At 41.8% G+C, this 22,560-nt stretch overlaps 1 protein-coding gene across 3 annotated transcripts in view; it reads left to right on the forward strand.

Moving 5' to 3' along the window:
• LOC148418618 (synaptotagmin-2-like) overlaps positions 1–22,560 on the forward strand; it is a 33,353-nt gene that overhangs the window by 4,719 nt on the left and 6,074 nt on the right. The window contains exons 1-8 of one of the 3 annotated variants that reach the window (XM_088423713.1): positions 5,717–5,860; positions 11,393–11,621; positions 11,685–11,845; positions 14,224–14,355; positions 15,684–15,851; positions 16,673–16,840; positions 17,387–17,504; positions 18,103–18,236. In XM_088423713.1, coding sequence (XP_088279839.1) covers positions 11,420–11,621; positions 11,685–11,845; positions 14,224–14,355; positions 15,684–15,851; positions 16,673–16,840; positions 17,387–17,504; positions 18,103–18,236 — 1,083 coding nt within the window. In that variant the 5' untranslated portion in view covers positions 5,717–5,860; positions 11,393–11,419. Of the gene's footprint in view, positions 1–5,716; positions 5,861–11,392; positions 11,622–11,684; positions 11,846–14,223; positions 14,356–15,683; positions 15,852–16,672; positions 16,841–17,386; positions 17,505–18,102; positions 18,237–22,560 lie in introns of those variants that run through there. The other 2 variants (XM_088423716.1, XM_088423715.1) reach the window with 2 other exon arrangements.

Below are 22,560 nucleotides of genomic sequence, written 5' to 3' on the forward strand. Positions count from 1 at the left end.
TTTTTTAGCACCTTAGCCCGGCGATTAGATTGTTTTGTTGACGCAAGCATGTCGTGGTTCGAAATGAACAGGGAGGCATTAGGTGTAGTAGAACCTCAATGGTGCTAGTAGTAGTTGTGAAAGGCTTCATTTTTCTTTTTTATAATTGGCTTCAGTTTGTATATTGATTACCACATTTTTTTTAAAGTAAATGGCAAAAACCCATAAAAATATACGTCTTTTAAGACTCTGACAGCAATTCATCTCAGAAGAGAGACCCCACTCTAATTGGGCCTGTTTTTTGTGGAAGCAATGTGATACAAGATAGATTGGTCATCTTAGCCATACATTTGTTTGTAACTGAAACAACAATCGAAACGACAACAAAGTGAGCTTGCTGTGGACTTTACGGTAGATCCGGAAAGAAGAACATTTCTGAGAACTTTCACTTTTCTGGGATGTGACAGAACTGTACAGTACCGTATATCCACTTGGGTGTCCCCTTAATTTTTTAAAAGCACCGTACCGTGTGTGTCCAGCCGTCCATACGGTGTCACGTTGCTGCCTTGGTTAAACAATTGAAGTTTGCAAATCCAGTGTAACTCCAAACACCAAATCGATCCCTTGCAAACAAAAGGCATTCCCAGTAGAACTATTTGCCAGGGTTAGCTCACACCCCTGGTAACCCATTCAGAAATACAGTATTGCAAAGTCGGGACAGGTTAGCTCATAGCAATCAGGCAAAGCCAACACACTGGATCCACTCACGTCACGTTCAACGTGAGGCCTCTAGATGGCGACCTTATGACTCGGTTGGCTATTACAAATGTCTATTGTGGTATACAGGCCACTCACATATTCATCTATGCTTGGGCAAAAGCCCGCAACTGTTGACGCAAATGCCCTACCGCCTCTGGGAGCAGGCAGTTAACTGAATTCTAATTGGCTAAAAACTCCAACCTAAACTTACAACATAGAAGCAGCATAATTAAATGGATATAATATGACACGAAAAGAACAGAAAATGGAGAATAATTTTATAAATTAAAAAAAATATATATATATATACAGGGTGTTCCAAAATGTTTGATCCCATTTCGTAGTTCATTGATTTTGACAACATTAGTTGGAATGACCTCAAATTTTCACAGCTTGAGTAGAGACGTTTCATGTTTTTGTGGGTAACGATTGACAATTCTCTCTTTTCACTTTAAGAAATACCGTTCACTTCAAAAGAAAAGGCATTTTGCATATTAGAGTATGCTAGGACTCAGTCACTAAAGTCACCTTCTTCACCAACAACAAAACAAATCAGGACTTGGCACCATAAAGTTCAAGAAGAGGACCGCTTATGCATACCTAAATCGCCAGGATGGCCATCAACATCAGCAGAGACTGTGGATCAGGTTCGTGAAGCCTTCCATTCGGAAGCATGTTAACATTCGGAAGAATGTTAGAAGAGCAAGTGTGGAAACCCACATTCCACAAACAGTTTGGCGGATTCTGAGGAATTTCAACAGCTGCAGTTACAGCGAGTTTGGTACGAGCTTGAAAACCGACTCGACATGTGCAGAGTCATAGGCGATGCTCATTTTGAACATTTATGAAAATCTGTGATAAAACCAACACATATTTGTACTTTTCTTTGTAAATGTAACCACTAAAACTTATGACCTTCAACATAAAGTGTATTTAGTTTCATTAAGATCCATCAATTAGTTTCCGAGATAGGGGCATTTAGGGCATAATGGGGTCAACCATTTTGGAACAAAATGAATATACTGTAAAATTAAATTGATTTTCATTATAGTTAATAAAACCATTATAGTTTATTATAGTTATGATAATGATGTCAGGTTATTGGTAGGCCAGCATAGAAGGCCTTGCTGGCCCTGACGGCTCACCACTGTTGATATCGATATTGACACAGATACATGATACTCTATGATATCAAAACATTCGAAATCTTGAAAAAATCTTGAAGTCAGTTCCGTGGCTTGTCATCTTTTAGAGGGACAGAATTAAAGAGCGCAGGGTGGCGTAAGCAGGAGGACTTTTTGGTCCAAGTGCCTCACAGCCGCTTGCTGTGTTGCTCCCCTGCATTGCAGCACAGAGGGTGCAGTCTTTTTTACACATCCTGCAGCCTCACCGCACACACACACAGACACACGCACACACATTCTGTCTTCAGCATCTGGAGCTGTGATCTCCCCAGTTGTCCTCCGGCCTTTGTATATGTGGTGGTGGAGATAGTGAGGAGAATGCTGACTCTGATCTCTCTCTGATGCATTTAGGAATGGGTTAGCTGCAGGTCAATACCCCACAATGCATTGTACTTAAAATACTCACCTCTAATGTACTTTGTGTGTGTGTGGTGACGCTGCAACTTTGTCATGCCCTGACTCCCATCTTCACGGAAACTGTTGAGTCATGAATTATTGGTGGTGTGTTTAACTGATGATTTCTAAGTGATACCATGTAGAGATTGGGTAGTGACTTCTGTCACACTGGGTAAATCCATCCCCTTCTTCAAAAATAATGTCATAATTTTGTGTAAATGGCACAGGTATGAAATAGGAATCAATTGCAAAGCATATCATTTGCCGCCTTTGTGAGTAGGGCAATGTGCAATACAAGGGGAGGTGTGTGAAATATTACACAATTCACTCCATGCAAGTCTTGTCTCTCTAACTGGAATTTTCTGCATTCAGGGGTTGTCACCCTGTCTTCTGAAAATAAGTGTATTCTAAATTTTACACACCACATGAGAACCATGAGAATTGTGAATGATTAAAAAAAATCCAATTAGAGTGATCTCCCACAAATTTGTGGTTCAGCACCCAGTTTTTTTGCAAGATTTAAAAAAAATACTTTAGGAGGGGTTTTTCAGGGTCAACTATAACTAATATAAACACACCTTTAATTGCACTTCATTTGCACATATAGTTTGCTCTGTCTTGACCAACTATTCACAAAGGATATGGTGCTAATGACATTCACAAACATGCCCTCAAGCTTGACAGGTTGAGTGCAGTTTTCACCTGTTTTTGCTTCGATCACCACACAAATGCTTGTTTTGTGCCAAGATCAGCATAGCAGAACAATTGAAACTAGGAAAGGACACAATTCACCTGTTTAAAACAGCATACTCAGTCAGACTGTTTTTGCTCAACGCATTTCATTTTTTTCTCTTTTTACTGTTCTTTTATTTTGCATACTGTAGAATGTGCTTGAGTGCTAAGAAAGGCACATTTAAAATGATGAATTATTATGTCCTGAATGAATGGGAAATGCAAACAAAACTGTCAGAAAATTGGTATCACACAACACTAAAATGATATGGACATCTAATGCCCACAAAGATTAAAAAATATAAAGTTCATGGTCATAAGCATTTTTCCTCTTTAAGAGAAATGATGCTGTCGTGAGCACTCAGACAGTGTTATGTTAATCCACTCATTTATTCACTTCATGTCTTTAAAATCCAAAATACTGGTGTGATCATTAAGGTACTTTTCAAGATCGATATAGGCCAGTGGCTGCCCAAGTCCAGTCCTCGAGGGCAGGTGTTCCTGATAAAGGTTACATGGAAAACGGGCTTGATAGGGGCTCTCGAGGACCGGATTTGTAGGCAAACGTATCAGTGAATACGTATATGTGAAAAATGTGTGCAAATTTTTTTAACGACTGGTCTTTGTTTTCTGACATGACGTGATAAAGAATTAATTTTATTAATTTAATTTCCTAATGTGGTCCCCTTGCCTGTTAACTATAAGCATCAATTTGGCACCACTGTTCTGTAGGCATTATTTTTGTGACTTACAATACATATAGATGTTTAGTGGCTATGGTGGTGAATTAGACATTGTTTCTCATTTGTATAAAGGTGGGCATTTTCTCCTATGGACATTACCTCCGACTACATTGGAGCTGTAGTCTGCTTGGCTTGCCAGTTAGTGATGCATTTTACCATCTGCATGTACTTTGTGAAAAATACATTATTTGCTTCAATTTTACCAGCTAGCACAAAAAAAAAGCCATGCAATCTTTGAATCTGGCTTGCAGCAGTCTGAAGCGAGACAGTGCTCTAATTCAGATGACCTCATAGGTCATTTTGAGCACATTTTGGACCAATCATTACATTTTCGATGTAAGTGTAAGTGTAAGTGTAAGTATTGGCCATGTAAATAATGGCAGTGGAGACTGTCCTCCACCCTAAAATGAAACTCTAACCCTAAAATGAAACACAGGAGGCCGTCCTTCCCCAAATCCCCTCTCTAAACTCTACCAATAGCAGCCGTTATGTTTTAGCGCATTTTTGGTCGCGATTCACCTTCATTTCCACATCAATATTCAGTCCCATATCCCACAATGTGTTGTGGGAAAATCGCGACACATTTGTCTATACACTGGATGTAGTAAGACTTAAAAAAAAAAGAATTAAAATCCCTCTTCCTCATGCACACACTCAAAACCCTGCCAACAGACTATCCAAAGAGAAGAGGCACTTTCGGGATGTAGACATACAGTAGGTAGTGCCAAAGTCACCATTTAACCACCAATATGAACAAAAATGCTTAGATTATTTTTAGAGTAGCAAAGAGGTGACCCAATATTTGAGTCAATTTTACCCAACTTTAGAGGTAGTTTTACATTGTTAGAAATCGTGCATTTTGTCGCCCCATTAATAGGGACTAAGCCCAAATAATTTTGCAACTATGCACTTTCTGAAATAATTACCAATCAAAACTTGCACAAGGGATACAAATTTTGTTTGTCTTTATATCCAGAGTTTAGCAAGTGTAAAAATATAGGGCTCCTGGGCCATTTTGTCATCTAAAATTCTACCGTGGTACTTTTCGACCCATTAAGCAGATGTGGTAAAATGGCATCATCCTCCCTCAGCCCAGCGTTTTTGTGGATTTGTTCACCACCAATGATCATTCCTTCTCCTCTGGCTGCAGTCCACATAGTACTAAAGATTGGCCATACAACGCCCTTTTACTGATGTGGAGTTTTTATATTTAAAATCTCTCAGAAACTTTATGAATTTAAAGTTTATTTTTGAATTTAACATTTTTTAAGTCTTGTCACTGTCTGATAAAGAGGAAAACAACAGTTGATTTCACAATCAAACCAATATCAATCAAATCAAATCAAATTTTCTGATTGTCAGAATGTGTGAATGTAGAAATGGAAGTTGTATGTACACTGTAACTGGCAGGCGAAAAGTCTATCATAACTTATAGACTAAACGTTATCTATGATAGGCTCGAGTTTACCCACGACCCCAACAAAGCACTCTAAATAAGGGATGACTGTAAGGCTTCTGTTTGACAACATCCTGTTTACATTCCTGCGTAGGGCCGCTGACCAATCATAAAAGAGAGCTTTGAAGAAAGCTCCGTTGTGACGCATTTTGGCACAATGGGGAAACACGTCAAGTCTACAAACTCATCAACTTAATGCACTTGTCATTTCATCAGCAAGCCGTGACCACATGAATGTTGTTTTGTAGCATTATTGATCCTCTAAAAAACTGGTGACATTTTACCTCGTGTGTGAACCGCATCCCAATGAGGGCCGAAGTAAAATTGAGGTGGAGGGGGAGTCGCAGAGCAGTAGGTGTGTGTGTGTGTGTTTGTGTGCGTGTGAGGGAATGGTGGGTATTGGAGGAGGCTGAGGAAGAGGAGGAGGAGGTGGGAGGGGTGGGGGTGTGTTGCTGCAGTGGAGCGAAGTGTGAGAGGAGACTGCAGTCTCTGCTTTACGGAAGAAATCTGACTATGTTGGTGAGCGAGTGAAGCCCAAAACTGGTGGTCACAGGAGTGAGGGGGGCGTACACCACCACCATCACCAGAACCACCACCACCATATTTAACTGGTGAGTTTGATTAACAAATGCATGTATATTCGTGTCAATATCTGACAAACTAGAGATGTGCGGTGCCGCATTTTCCACTGGGTTTTAATCTATAAGACAACCCAAGTTATGAAAGTTAAAGCTGCCGATTCACTATTATGCTGAGAGGCCACCTCCTGTCTCTCCAATCCATCTGGTTTGCTATGACCAATTGTTTCAACTGTCAATTATAATGGGAAACTTTAATCAGGAAGATCGTGCTTATAGGTTGCAGTTATAATGATTTGACACCGGGCAGCAAGATGTGCTGCCTTTCGGATTGGATGGCTGACTCGCCGAGAGTTGCGGGCAATTGGCTCGCTGAAGGCTGACAAGCACTTTCAGGATTGCTTAGCAACAATAAAGAAGGGCCGGCGGCCGGACAGCGGCACGTACAGCCGCCGCATGTGCAACAGTATCACATGTTCATCAATCACTGGCAGACTGGTGAGCAGACAAAGAGTGTAACCGTCATCAAAATGAGTCAGCCAATCGGCGTCCCCAAAATAAATGAGCGCAGATGCTCATGGGGCAGCGGTTTTATCGGAACAGGAAATCACAATCATGAGCTTTCTCAGGATGGATTAGATGCTAATTAGCATCTAATCCAGCCTCTGATTTGACCCTTGTGGGTCAGGTGACGCAGCCTTTCATTTATCTTACTTTTACGTTGCTAGTCAAATTGACCCTGCCAAGGCACAATTGCATCCTCTGCAGGATCTGCAGCCAGAGAATTATATATGGATGGACTAATTGGCCCTTTGCGGCTGAAGCCAGAGAGCATCTTATGTTGCCATTGTAACTGACATTTTTTTCGGACTTACGTTTTTTTACAGTGGCTGTGTTTAATGCTAGGATGGATCCCTCTATAGAGTATTGAGAAAGAACGAACTGAACCGTTAGATTCAGCCAATCGGATTCTTATAATCTCAGTATTGTGAATACTGACTGACAGAGTTGAGGTTTAGATTTTCAATCAGATTTTTTATTTTTGTCCTGGCGTGTTGAGGATAATATTTAATTGTTCATGATTTGGAACAACGCGATGTAGACCATAGGTGTCAAACTTTGGTCCTCGAGGGCCGCTATCCTGCATGTTTTCAAGTTTTTTCACACCAACACACCCGATTCAAATGATTAGCTTATCAGCAAGCTCTGCGGTAGCTTCAAAATGATTCTAATCATTTGAATCAGGTGTGTTCGCGAGAGATTGTTGAAAAACATGCAGGATACCAGCCCTTCAGGAGTGGATGATATAGGACTACACCTATCATGTAGACAAATGATGTAGACTGCAGGACTACACCTTTGATGTAGACAAATATTTGTGTACCAGCCAGAGATATACTTAACTGCATTCTTCTAATCAGTCCTGGTTATTATTATCATTTTTTCTTTCGCAGTGGTTGAACATTCAGCAGCTCGGACTGCTGCATGAACGTTGAAGATTCAAGAGTTTTACTGACATGCATAGTCATTCTACACGATTACATTTGTATTCAAATCACTTCCCCGAGCAGACTACATTCCACAATCGAGCAAATAATCAAGTAGGCAATAAAAAAAGAAGCTAGTGGGTAAAGTGGACCTCTTTAAAGTTTGCAATTTGTAAAAAAAATATTTTAAAAGGATAAAAGATATAGCTTTTCTGTTAACCATTGATATAATTAGACTAATTGCAGCCATACTATAGATTTTAAGGAGAGTAAGTGTATGTGTCATCAATCTGTCGCGAGCAAGACAGGAAGACTTTATGCAAATTCAATTCAAAATATTGGAGCCGATGGATCTAACAAATGTAGCTCATTGAAGTAGACTTAAATGGAGATGTTGACATAACCTTTCACCAAGTTTCATGGGAGTTTCATGACTTCAAGTGATGTGTCGTTAATATGAAGCTTCGGGTATTTACATGCAATTGGAAGTAGTGGCTCTGGTAAGGTTCCTACGTCAGCTTGGCGTCCGACCTCTTTGAGCAAAACACGACCAACTTATTATTAATCTGGAGGTACTGATTTACCCGGTGTTTAACTTTATAGTGCGTGCTGATAAAAATCTGAACACATGGTGCCAGTACGAATCTTCGACGAAGCAAGTACGTATCTTTGATTTGTGATGACTGTGACAACATTTATTGATGTGATGTGTGACATTAGAAAAGACATGAAAAGAAGAAGCAAAGAAAATGTTACAAATGTGCTGCAAAGTACAACTTCAACTCAGTTACACTTACATGGACATGAATGCAATTGCCTTAGAATTGTTTCATTTTGAAATTCGCTATCGCAGAAGTGGTCGTGTAGCGGTTGCCGTGACTCATCCTCGCGACTCATGTTTTTACTGAAATCACATAGCCATACATCAAGACACAATCATAACAAAACATCAAATGCAGTCACTGAATAAGTATGCTAATAAAATGCTGGTCCATCACGCTATCATTGTACCGCATGGCACTGGCCGTAAACGTAATGCATTCAAATGCTCTCAAACTCAGACAGAAAATAAAGTCCACCAATCCATTACACATAAATAAATGCAAATAACTAAACAATGTGGACTTTGAATCAGTCTATAAAAGCTGACATATATCAAAAATGATGGAGTGAATTCTGCTATAATTACAATAAATGATCAATCTTAATGATTGAGTGAATTCTGTTATAATTACAATTAATGATCAATCTTAATGATGGAGTGAATTCTGTTACAATTACAATAAATGATCAATCTTAATAACTTATAATACCTAATCAAATAACAACACGTTTGCCTTCCATTTTACTGACTATGTCAATGAATATAAATTAACAAAAAAAAAAAAAAATCTGCCTTGGGTACATAAAAATATTAAGACATTCCCCTAAAAAAATCATTATTTTTTTAATGGGGTTGTTGCATCACGATAAGGACACTATGCGTAGAAAAAAAGTAACAGCAAAGTCTATTTCAAAATGGCTTCTTTTAAAGTTATATATTTGACCTGTTCTGCCAGCCACTATAATTACAGATGTTTCTTGCCACAGTAAAAGATTTTGCAAATGTGTTTTGAGTCAGTGTCAAGGTGTACATGATTGAAACTATGGTATGCAAATTAAAACGATCAGGCTGTAACCGAGTGAAAATTGTGCGACCAAATCCTGTGCAGTGTGACAAACTGAAAGAGGTAGTAGCACCAGTGCTACCAGTGCAAATGGTTGTGTAGTCTCTGGATATGATGTAAATTTGAACCAGTAATGATAGGCCCATTATATTCCACCTTACTCCCACACACATATACAGTACACACGCACACACACGCAAACCTCAAATTTTCTATAGTCATTCCCACTGTATACTCACTGTCTATACACACACACACACATACACTCGCACAAACACACATACCTGATGAAATACCTAACTAGAAAACGAAACCTTTAGTAAGTCACTTTATGTTGAAGACTGAAACCTAAAATACTCACTCAGCACATCTCCTTGTTAGCAGTTTTAATGAGCTTCAATGTCAAAATGCTTTACGTCTCCAAATGTACACTATTGCAACTTTTATTTCTTGCCTAAGACTGAGCTGAGTCATCACCCAGACGTGGGACGGCTACCAAATGCTGCTATAAACCAATCCAAAGGCAGTTCAAAAAAAAAAAAAGTCGAGAGACAATCTTTGTTAAATTTGATATAACAATTTAACAAATGGAATAATTTCTTGCTTATTTCAATTTGCCATAAAATTGATAAATCATCTATTCTATGGCATCTGGTTATTCTGATGTATCGATAAACAATGAGAATAAAAAGCACTTTAAGCGACTGACATTTTTTTGTTGTGAACTAAATCGAATAATAAACAACATGAATGGTAACTACTTCATTTTCTGTATTCAATCACACACAAAAAGAAATTGAATCACTGAAGCAGAAAATGTATTTGGTGCTTTCAGAGACCAGTCAAATGATGACAGATTTGCACTTTTTTTCAGTTCAGTGATTCATAACAAGTAGCATATCTTGCTCAGTCTTGACCAAGTTGCTTTAATCTCGCATTAGTGCATTTTTGGGTCTTGTGCTGCAAGCAGCATATCATGAACAGTCTCAACTAAATTCAATAATTACCAGTGCATATTTTGGGACTTTTTTTCATTCCTCCTTAGCAAGGCATTAAAGCTAGCATGTATATCGTGCACACTCTGAATTAAGATACATCCCCACAATGTTGAAATTAGGAGTTTTGTTTCTTAGTTTGTGCGTGAGAGTGTGTGTGTGTGTTTTCTTTTCTTTTTGTCCAATCTTTAAGAGTTCAGTGACATTCAAGTGACTCTCGCAGTCTTGTCAGTCTGCCAGCTGGGAACTTAACTTTGGGTGCAGTAAGTCCTTCAAGACACAGCCACAACTCATTCAAGTGCTGAGGTCTTTTGGTAGCACGGCATTTGTTTTATTCAATTCAGCCACAATGCTACCAAGTCATGAAGAAAAGTCTGAAATTAATATTAGTGGCTTCGCTACTTCTTTGCCTCATCACCTGCCCAAAAAGGGTTTTTAATTTTGTACTGAGTCAGCCTCATCCATCTTTTCTGGAGAAGCCGCGACTTTTGTCCATTTGTTAGATAGACAGTAAGCCCTCATGTCGTCTGCGGTAATGGATGAGTTTGCGATTTTTTGCCCAAGTGAAAGTGTGCTTGTCCACAGCTTTGAATGCTGACTGATCCATCACTGATGATAAGTTGCATCAAGAGAATCTTTGACTTTTACCTTGTTTTTAATGTCTTATGAGCAAATATTTTAAGTTCAATCAATATCCAGCCAACGTTAAATCGTTATGTTATTCAACTGAACATACATTTCCCTAATTCTCACCCCTACCCTTCTGCCAAAACTAACACCTCAACCTCACTCTGTAAATCTCACCCTAACCCATAATCCTAAATCCTAGCCTTAACCCTAAATTTAAAATCAAACGCTCACCCTTTAACTGCAACCGCAACACTTAATCTTCCCTACTGAGCAGGACCCATCAATCTAACGCACTAACTATGACCCCAAACCTTGCCCTAATGCCCCAACTGCATGAGACAATCGTTAACCCGGTACTAACACATAATTCTAGATATCAGACTTCATTATTACTTTTAGAGGTATTTTACAATCATCGTTTTGCTGATCTTGTTCAAAATGAGAGGTACATGCTTATTTGAGCCATTTTTGGGTCGCTTTTTTCCACATTATTCTCCCAGTAGTCCAGGAAAGGATGACACACTCCTGGTAGTGAGATAATTGAGTGTTTGTGCCATATTGAACTTTGACATGTGACCATTTCTTTGAAATTCCAGGTCCCAAATGTCTTTCCCTATAATGTAAAATGCATCTGACGTAAAGATCAAAAGATTAGACTAAATACGGCGAAAGGGTTAAACTCCGGTACGTGGCTCCCACTTAAGTAACAGGAGTTCACCTGACTGAAGACCCCAGACAGACCATCCCCTCATCGTGGATCACATCTTTTTTTGTCCACTTTGTTAGGGACGCCGTGCCTTGTCTTCTCTGGCAATGAAGTTCAACCTATTCAGGAGGCCACAGCCGGTGGCCCCCGCCGAGGCCACTGGAGCCACAACCGCCGCCAGTATGGCTCCCACCCCGGCTGCCATCTCCACGGTGGCCGAAAGCTCTGGCAACAACACAGAGATCAGCAAGAACGACATGTTTGAGGAGATCAAGAGCAAGTTCCTGAATGAAATTGACAAAATCCCATGTGAGTCCTTTGTGTTTGGGATGGTCATGTTTTTTTAGTTTAACATTTTCTTTGTCCCGCTAGTGCCCCCATGGGCTCTGATCGCCATCGCGGTGGTGGCGGCTTTGCTGGTGCTCACCTGCTGCTTTTGCATCATTAAGAAGTGCTGTTGCAAAAAGAAGAAGAACAAGAAGGGCAAGAAGGGCAAGGATGGCTTCAATATGAAGAACATGGAGGGCGGCGAGGTATGTCTTCCATACCCTTACGATCATTTTACGACAACTCTTGACCCATAATACAAACATAAACTCTAAGCGTAACCCTCTTACTTGAAACCCTAGCTGCAATCCTAACACGACATGTTACAACTCAATCTAACAGTGGCCCTGACACTAAAAACTAACCCAGACCTCAACTGTACAAGGTGTGTCAGAAATCTTCCATGACCCTTAACCTTCAAAGGCTGAAACCAGTTGTTTTAGAGTTGAATCATCTTTTGTGACATCAGACCTGGGACATTTCTGAAACTCCTCGTATATTCATACCCAACCTCAAAATCTTGTTGGAACCCAAATTCCAACTCCTGAGTCCAGACCCCAACCATAAAACTTAATTCTAGTGCCCCTTAGTCAAATCTCATAACCCTAATCACAATTCTATCACAATTTTTCATGTATTAATCAAATAATTCTTCATGTTTTTATAGTTGCTAACAACTGTGTTTGCTTCTTTAGCAGTGTAATTCAGAGAGCCAACATTTTCCCTTCGTTTTAGCCAATTTTGTGTTTGTTCAAATGTACTCCACTGCAACGAAAAATGACACGCTTTGTGAAAACTATGGAGTGGGCGACAGTAGAACAAGTTCCACTTGATAAATTAAGCACATACATGTTGATTAATCTGCACTCTCATCGACTGATGCCCGCATTGCCTGATCGTGGCGCTTTAATTAAGGCACTTCATTAACATCTGTGAAGTTTCTACACAAGTGTGTCATTTTTCACAATGACAGCAACTCTCTCTCTCTTGTTGCCTTATGAGTTGAATCTCTTCCTCTCTCTGCTTTCCTTCCTGTTTTTTGGCTATGTGTCTGCCTTGTGTTTCTTGACCGTGGTGGACCGCCATTCAACGGTAGGTGGATTGACTGTTGTAGGGTTTGGTGGGTTCTCTGGAATGGCTTCTTTTATGTTTGACTTCCCCTTTGAATACCTTGGAAAACCACAATCTGCTTCGAAGAAAACGTGTAACCATCTAACGCAGCGATACGGACCACAGAGAGATGATCTAACACTATTAATCAATGCATGTGCTGCAGGGCATGTTGTGTTGGATTTATGGGCAATGATGAACATGACTGCATGAAAACCAACCCCTTGTTATGACCTCAAGGACCCCTTTGAAAGGTCAATTAAGGGTAATTTAGTTTCAGGCCTTAATTTAACAGTAATTCTAGGACAGTCTGCCCTGTGATTGACTGGTGATCAGTCTAGGGTGTACCCTGTCTCTCACAAAAAGTCTGCTAAGATTGAGTTCAGCTCAGACTTGACTCAGAAGACGAAAACTGTTGTAGAAAATCACTGGAGATGCAACACAGTCTTCATGAAAAGTTGTTTTCTTTAACAGTAGTGGTGATTTGAGTAGAAGTGCTTCCCATGTACTTGTAATGCATACACAAAAGTGGAGATTTTAGCAACCATTTATCCGATATGTTGCCCCCTTACCATTACATGGTACAGTACCTACCTACGTCCTGCTATTGACTCCTCCAAGGCATTACTATATTTTCAAGAGTGCTTAACTGATACAAAATGGCTAACCACTGCCATTCACTTGTTGATAAATAAAGATGACTTCTATCTTGAACATAGCAACATTGAAAACGTATGCTAACATTAGTCAGACACTCACCACAGTCTCAGATTAAATAGTTTGTACTAAGGCCAGCAAAAAGGAAAACAAGAGGTCTAACTCTCCTCCACAGGCACCACTTGCCTGCCAAAATCTTCCTGCTGCTTACTCCTGTTAAAAAAAAATAATAATAAAATAAACTTAGTGTGGCCAACAAGTAAATACAGGAGACGATTATTTTCCCCCATGGGTTTTGTTTGTATGTTTATATACCTTATGATGGGTTCAGTGTGGTCAGGTTTTCACATATTTTCAAGTACAAACCCAAATGGCCCCAATTCTACTGAGTTGAGCAAGACTAATACACTATGGGAGTGGAAAAATGGCATGCGGTTTAAAAGTCAGCTCGAGAGCTTGTCAAATAAAATATCCCCTTGGATTTAACAGGAACGATTTAACCACTTGCTTGTTGGACCTTGCAGCTTAAGCCTCTTGAACAGGAGACTCATGGGAGTGATGGAATGCTGATGAAACGCGCATGCGATGCCTTCACTGACTGGGTGCCCCTGTTCTGCCCTAGCATGTCAGAAGAGCTCAAATGAGAAGACAGAGTTCCTAAAAGTTGGATGAGAAAAAAAAAATCATTGTTGATATTATTGTAATCAGACACTATACTCACTGTACTCAAAGGGGTTCCACGGCGTGCTAGCAGTTTACGGGGGCTCCATAGTTCCTTGACATTTGATATAATGTTGTTTTCATTCCATTACCACAGAAACCACAGGATGATGACGATGATGAAGGAGAGACTGGGCTCACGGAAGAAGAGAAGGAGGAAGAGGAGAAGGAGCAAGAGAAACTGGGCAAGCTGCAGTATTCGATTGATTACGACTTTGAAAACACAAAGGTCAGTGGGTCTCTATGAAGGCACTATAGCTAGCTATATAGTTATAGATATATACATTTCAAAATACAACTTTTTGAGGTTAGGGTTTTGAGGTTTCGCACCTGAAGAAGAGTTAAATTTCTGCCAAGCTTATTGTTCTTTATTTTGCTGTTTCATATGTATGCATGGTAATTATGATGTTGCAATTGCATTAGCATAAATGATTGATTGCCTTCAGAACACTTTGTGTTTAATCTGAACTCCAATGTAAACTCTATACCCCCTGTAAGATCTTTTAATATTAAAGAGGAATCCTTTTTCATTCCCAGTATAATATGTCACAATGATAGGTAACCACTTAGCATAGCTACTGCACTAGGCTAATGTATTGATAGACTATGGCACATTTGGATTTTCGTAAAGTACGTGGATTGTCAAGTATTATGGCAAGATAAGTAAAATAGGTTGGAAAATATTTTTTTTTGGTTTCTTTATACATGAAGCTTCAAATAAACACAAGTCTAACAGGGCAGACTAGTGGTCTTTGTGAGAATGGGAATAAACATAATCAGAGGAAGATTCTCGCACATAGAGGAGGTGACTACACCAGAAAGAGAACAAACCCAAAACAAATAAGTACTTCTATATTGGACAGACATATCTGTTGGACTCGCGCCATTCTCGCTTCGCAACGAATCCTCATACACATGAATCAGGTGGTCACTATCGGCAACAGTACTAATTTGAGACACGGTACTTCTTATATACAACTCCAACCTCATGACCGTATCAATAGTTGTTGTCATGTTTTACATACTGCTCCATGACTTTACCCCATGGAAACTGAGCTGCCACCTCAAAACCAACCGTAACCATGACTTTGATGCACCATCGTATCACACCAATAGTATTCATTCTTTTTCTTCCTCCCTGGAAACTACACTTTGTCTTTCAGTGTTCTGGTACACACAATTGGTGACTCTGTCAAAATAAGAATGGTACTAATTTCAGTTGTTCTCCAACAATCAAAGGCATTGCGAGTGAGACCTGCAGTGGATAATTCCCATCATTTTAGGGTTGATTCCAAAGGACGAATACAAGGTTGCACATGTTGCGATTTTCTTCACTGGCAAGCCGTGATCATTTGAGTGGTGATGACAGTGTCAACTGGAACAAAAAATACCGAATGTTGTTTTGTTTGGTCAAGTTGTTGTTGTAGCTTTTGTGACATTGAAGAATTTTAATTCATCTCTGCTCAGTCGAGACGCATGTTGATTGACTGCGATCCTTTGACAGTGTCTCCAGAAAGTAGCATAAATCAAGCTATGTTTTCTTCTTTCCTTGCACAGCTCACCGTCGGCATCCTTCAGGCGGCAGACCTGATGTCTATGGATTCTGGTGGGACTTCTGATCCATATGTTCGAGTCTTGCTCCTCCCTGACAAAAAGAAGAAGTTTGACACCAAAGTCCACAAGAAAACGCTCAACCCTGTCTTCAATGAGACCTTTGTCTTCAAGGTAAAGCTGGAAAAGCCCAAGTATTAGCAGGCATCAATTCTATTAGCAATGTTTTATGCCGCTGCTTGTTCAGCTAATAAGGTCTAAAGGGATCTGACAAAATGTCTTCGAGTCAGATTCAGTTTTGCCTGTCTGCACATTTGCTGCACCTGCCGTACAGTCCTGTACAGTCATTCCTCTGGTGGGATGAGCATGTCTTCATTTCCAATCTTTAAAGTTCATGATACACCAACTTGTCCATTTTAGTTTTTCACAGGAGCCTGGAGATGGCACTGGAAGGAATTATCTTAACTGATCGATTGACTTGCCACCCATAGATTTTTATACCTCCCCACCGCTGGTCAGCTGGAGCCTACCTAATGTGACTTTGGATGAGAGGCAAGGTCTGGACTGGTCACTAAAGTAAATGTCTATATCATCCTGCGTTCTGCAGTCCAGGGTTCTCTCCTCCAAAGACAGCTGGAAATGCTCCAGTTCACTAATGACCCAAATTAGGGCAAGTAGTACTTAAAAAAATGAATAGATGGATACTTTCGGATGACCATGTTGACTTAGTGGTAAGGATTTGCTTCACTTTACTGTTTGATGTCTCCTGGCTTTTGCATTTTCTGTAGATATTCTGACTTCCTCCCATTTTTCAAAAACAACCATTAGGTTAACGGAGGACTCTAAATAACCCATAGATGTCAATGTGAGTGACAAATGCGAACACTCGATTTTTTGCCTCACAACTGCAATTACCTTTTTTGTAAGACCCTTCACTGTTTGAGCTGGACATCTGCAATGGTGTCTTAAATAATCATTTTTGTTCATCATTCCAGGTGCCCTATGAAGAGCTTGGTGGCAAAACTCTGGCAATGTCTGTTTTCGACTATGACCGCTTCTCCAAACACGATGTCATCGGAGAAGTGAAGCTGCCGATGAACACCATTGACCTCGGGCGGCCCATCGAGGAGTGGCGGGACCTTGAAAGCGCTGACCAAGAGGAGGTAGCCATGCAAACTGAAATGATGGGATTGTACTGTAACTTTTTGACATTGCCTTCAATTAGAAAGGGTTAGAGTAAGGCATGATAGGCATTTTGTTTTTTGTTTTTCCCTGTACAGTTTTATGCAGTTTACAGAATTTTTAAGTGCAGGTCTCTGACATTCTTTGCTTAAAGCACACAAGGAATAAAGGATTTAAATTAACTTGGTCGCGCGTGTGGTCCCGAGTTCAATTTCAACTCACTTCAGCTTTCCTGTGTGGAGTTTGCATGTTCTCCCCATGCCCACGTGGGTTCTGCCTGGGCCCTCGTATTTCACAAGCTGAGAGTCAGCTATTCTTCTAAACCTTTAGTTTTATTTAAATGTAATTTACACTAGGCATTATCGTACTGGATGAAAGATTTCAAAATGGTTAGTTGACTTGTCAAGGGAAAAGCGGCACAGCTGGTCCTGGCAATGAATGGAGACATGATTTCTAACATTGTTTCATTATTCTTAATTAAACACCAGTCTTCATACCTGACGGCTCTGGCATCTGTGCTTTTTCAGCCTGAGAAACTCGGGGACATCTGCATCTCCCTGCGTTACGTCCCCACTGCAGGGAAGCTCACTGTCTGCATCCTGGAGGCCAAGAATTTGAAAAAGATGGATGCCTGTGGATTATCTGGTAGGGAGAAGATTTATCAAAAAATGTTATTAAAGTGCCGCATCAGTATACCATGGAATTCTTTTACGATGACAATATAACCTGAATTTGCATGCAAGAAGAAATGTCTTGCAATATATCACTAATATATGCCAGCGCAGAAGTCAAGTTATGATGACAGCAAATATTTTGTACAAAAAACACTCTGGGTTTGAGACATGCATTTTAAAATCAATTTTGCAATTCCATATTAGGCCTGTGAATTACGGTTTCAAACCAGGATTAGGTCTTCAAAAAAGATTGTGATTGAGTTTCACGTAAACATGAAAGTTAAAGATGAGGGTTTCATGCGAGGGATTTTGTTTTATATTAGGGTTTCAAGCCCGGTTTGGGGTTCCAAACAAAGAGTGCAGTTGAACTTTCAAATGAGGATTTCAATCCTGGGACTTTTGATGATTTATAAATATAAAAGACTCAAATATAAAACTGTATCCACGACTGAGCGTTCCTTCATTGTGATAATATTTTGCTGCATAGCTTTCTCAAACTCATGATGGTGAGTGTTATGACCCTTTAAACCGAAGTCGATGATGTTTAATTTATTTTTGGTCTTTTGCAGACCCATATGTGAAGATCCAGCTGCTGCAGGGAGGTAAGCGTTTGAAGAAGAAGAAGACAACAGTGAAGAAGAACACCCTCAACCCGTACTACAATGAATCCTTCAGCTTTGAAATCCCACTGGAACAGATGCAGGTAAAGGAGCTGTTTTCCTATGCTTTGTAGAAGGGACTAAAAGGGGTGTCAAACTTATTTTAGGTCAGGGAACACTTGGAAGAAAATCTCTTCTCAAGTGTTCTGGACTGGTGAAATTATGATATATAACATTTTTAGCTTTATGAAAGGCGAGGAGAAAACTAATGCACAGCACTCGCGTAATTCCTGCCAGTTTGTTTAATCACCTAGCCAGAAAGCAATTCGCTGTTGATTCTCATCTTGCTTGTTTATTAGCAATAAGTTGCACTACATTCACATGCTCTCATACATTAAATGAAGGATGACTGAAAAATTTCGACCCTGTGTCAAACGCACCTATTTTGTCTGCTAGCTGAGGACATGAGTAGTAAATATTATACATCATTAAGTGTACTTCAAGCCGCGGCACATCTTGGAGCCATTTTTCAGACAGAAAAATATGTTCAGCTCAGATTCAGTTTTCATGGATCAAAGTTAGGTATGAACACGATTGCGCAAAGTGAAGCATGTGACGTTATGCATCAGTGCCTTCTGTCACACATGTACCAACGTACCAGTTATGTGCACCCTCATATATAACTTATGAAAACAATGTCATTCATATGAAAATTATTGTTTTTCCGACCTGGTCCCAATTCCCTGTTAATTGTGAAGTCAACTGTAAATATAAAGTGAAACTTTACAACTCTACAACAAAACCTGCATGTGTAAAAAAAAAAAAAAAAAAAAAATCCCCCAGTGTGAAATAATCTTAATGCACTGAAGCCTCCCTCTTTCTTACCTAGCATTGAAATGAACTATAATGAAAACAAGCTTGCAGAAAAAGTCTAACTTGATTGATGTTTGACACGCCGACATGCGTTTTGCAGCATTTTATATTCAGTGCGGCTTTAGTCAGATTATATTCTTGTTACGGCGGGACGAGGGAGGACCCAAGAGCACGCACGCACTGGTAAGGGCAATGGCAGAGTGTTTATTGAACAGAAGGTGCGGGTAGTCGTGGGAGCTGACGGGAGCGTGGCACAGACGTCTGGGGGGTTCTGGAGTCGGGAGAGCTGGGGTTTGGCTGGGAGTCGGGCAAAGGGAGCGAGACGGGAGGGGGGCTCGGGCATACAGGTAAAGACGGCAGGCTAGCGGGTGGTCAGAGGCAGGCAAGGTCGAAATACCAAGGATCCAGTCAATTCGGCAGGCAATCGGGAGGTCAAGGGCGAACAAGGTCGGACAACAGGCAGGCTGGCAGGAGGAATTGCTGGAAAGCTTGGCGTAGCGCATAGAGACGATCTGGCGGGTTGTGGAGGGAAGTGACCGGGCTTTATACTGAGCGGGTAAATGGTTGCAGGTGTTGGTGTTCGAGGCTGATTAGAAGGAGGGCTGAGCGGGTGTGGTGAAGCTGGAAGTGAGGTGGCTGAAATGGTGGACTGTGACAGAACCCCCCCATCAAGGGACGGCTCCCGACGTCCCAAGGCCACCACTGGGCGGGAGGGAAAGGCCAACGGCCGGGGAAACCCCATGGGCGGGGGGGCGGGCAACACGCCGGGGCGCGCCACGACGCCCAGACGGTCCAGATGGCTGATCAGGATGAAGGCGGTGAAAGTCAGAGACCAAGGAGGCATCCACAACCTGGCGGGCTGGGATCCAAGACCGCTCTTCCGGGCCATACCCCTCCCAGTCCACTAGGTACTGGAGGCCCCTGCCGCGGCGACGGGAGCGGAGCAGCCGCCGGACTGTGTACACCGGGCCCCCATCAACGAACCGAGGAGGCGGAGGAGGCGGAAGCGCGGGAACCAGGGGGCTATCTATTGCAGGCTTGATTCGGGAGACATGGAAACTTGGGTGAACACGCATCGAGCGAGGTAGGGCAAGACGCACAGCTGACGGGTTCAGTACCTTCTGGATGGGGAAGGGACCAATGAAACGGGGAGCGAGTTTGTTGGATTCCACTCGAAGGGGCAAATCCTTAGTGGACAACCAGACCTTCTGACCCACCTGGTACGTTGGGGCCGAAGTACGCCGCCTATTGGCCGTCCGAGTGTAGCGTTTACTGGCCTGCAGCAAGGCCGAGCGGGCTCGGGCCCATGTCCGGCGGCACCGCCGAGCAAAGGCAAGGGCAGACGGGCAGGTGGCGTCGTCGTCTAGAGCCGGAAACAACGGAGGTTGTAGCCGTGAACGCATTCGAAGGGGGAAATTCCTGTGGCGGAGCTGGTCAGCGTGTTGTGGGCATACTCTGCCCACTGGAGCTGGGCCGACCAGGAGGCAGGGTCTCGGGATGCCAGACAGCGGAGGGCAGTTTCCATCTCCTGATTTACTCTCTCCGTTTGCCCGTTGGTCTGCGGATGGAACCCGGAGGACAGGCTGGCCGTAGCGCCAATGAGCCGGCAAAACTCCTTCCAAAAAGCCGCCCTGAACTGAGGACCCCTGTCTGACACCACATCAAGGGGAAGCCCATGTAGGCGGAAAACATGGTCAATCAGGAGTTGTGCCGTTTCCTTTGCGGAGGGAAGCTTCGGGAGGGGAACAAAGTGAGCCATTTTGCTGAATCTGTCAACTATGGACAGGATGGCTGTGTTACCGTTTGATGGAGGTAGACCGGTCACGAAGTCAAGTGAAACATGAGACCAAGGGCGATGCGGAACAGGAAGGGGGCGCAGCAGCCCGGAAGGAGCCTGATGTGACGATTTATTCTGACTACAAATGGGACAGGCCTGGATAAATTCACGCACGTCCCTCTCCATAGAGGGCCACCAGAACCGTCGTCTGAGGACAATCAGGGTCCGTTGAATGCCGGGATGGCAAGTCAATTTCGAAGAGTGAGCCCACTGTAGAACTTCGGAACGAAGATAGTCGGGGACAGGCAGACGGTTACTGGGACATTGGCTTGGTTTAGTCTGCCCCTTGGCAGCTGACTTCACCTTCTCCTCGATCTCCCAGGTGAGCAAGCCAATGACACATGACGGGGGAAGGATAGTCTCGGGGTCCCGGCATGAACTGTCCTCAAGTTCAAACTGCCTGGAGAGGGCGTCCGGCTTGATATTCTGGGATCCTGGGCGGTAGGAGAGGTTGAAGTTGAACCTGGTGAAGAACAATGCCCAACGAGCTTGGCGGGAGTTCAGCCTCTTAGCCTGACGGATATACTCGAGGTTTTTGTGATCTGTCCACACCACAAAGGGGATCTTCGTTCCCTCCAGCCAGTGCCGCCATTCCTCCAGGGCGATCTGGCGGGTTGTGGAGGGAAGTGACCGGGCTTTATACTGAGCGGGTAAATGGTTGCAGGTGTTGGTGTTCGAGGCTGATTAGAAGGAGGGCTGAGCGGGTGTGGTGAAGCTGGAAGTGAGGTGGCTGAAATGGTGGACTGTGACAATTCTCCCATACTCTCGGTCAGGGGTCCTCAATGTGGTGCTCATGGGCACCAGGTAGCCCCCAAAGATCACATGAGTAGTAGCCCACAGGCCTGTTCTGCAAATAGCTCTCAAGAGCTAGAACATTGGTGATTTTCTATGAATTTTACAAAGAATTGTACATACAGTATATTACATTTACATTACATATTACACTTGATTTACATAGTGACTTACAGATGTTCCTTAATTATTGTGAAGACTCACTAACATGATCGGTGACTTCAAATAACCTGGCAGCCCTTCGTATTACTCAGTACCAAAGAAGTAGCTCTCAGTTTGAATAAGGTTGGTGACCCCTGCCCTAGGTGGTACGGGATATAAACAACACCACTGTATAATAGAGGTAAATAATACCAGTATAGATTCAAACGATCTAAATTCTTCCAAGAGTTTTTTTTTTTTAACAGATTTCTCATTTGTCCCCAACGTGGTACTCATGAGAAGTTGTTTAGAGAGAATCAGAGAATCAGAGAATCGCCTTTATTGTCATTGTATAGCATACAACGAAATTTGGGTGCTACTCCTTAGTGCATTTCGTTAAAAAACAGAATAAATAGAGTAAAATATAACAGTATATAAATACAATGTTTAAAACACACACAACAACAGCATATGTAGTGGTAGTTTGGTCTGAGGCTTTTCTCGCACGCAGTACACATATTGCACATGGATGAATGGCTCAGATAATGCTCATTATTGCACAAGTGAAGAAAGTGAGTATGGTTTAAAATGCAGTACTTGATTATATTCCGTGATTATTTATTGCAGTAATAGCTCTAGGAAAAAAAACTGTCTCTAAATCTGCTTGTCCGGGTTTTGTGTGCTCTGTCTTACAGTTTTAAAGTCACGGTAGTTCTTTCAGCCGAATCATAAAGGTGTTTGTACCAGCGAACTTTAATAAGCAATAGTTTCTCCACCAAGATTTA

Source organism: Hippichthys cyanospilos, chromosome 9 (assembly GCF_059441005.1).
Source record: "Hippichthys cyanospilos isolate Australia breed blue-spotted pipefish chromosome 9, RoL_Hcya_1.0, whole genome shotgun sequence".
Classification (NCBI taxonomy): Eukaryota; Metazoa; Chordata; class Actinopteri; order Syngnathiformes; family Syngnathidae; genus Hippichthys; species Hippichthys cyanospilos.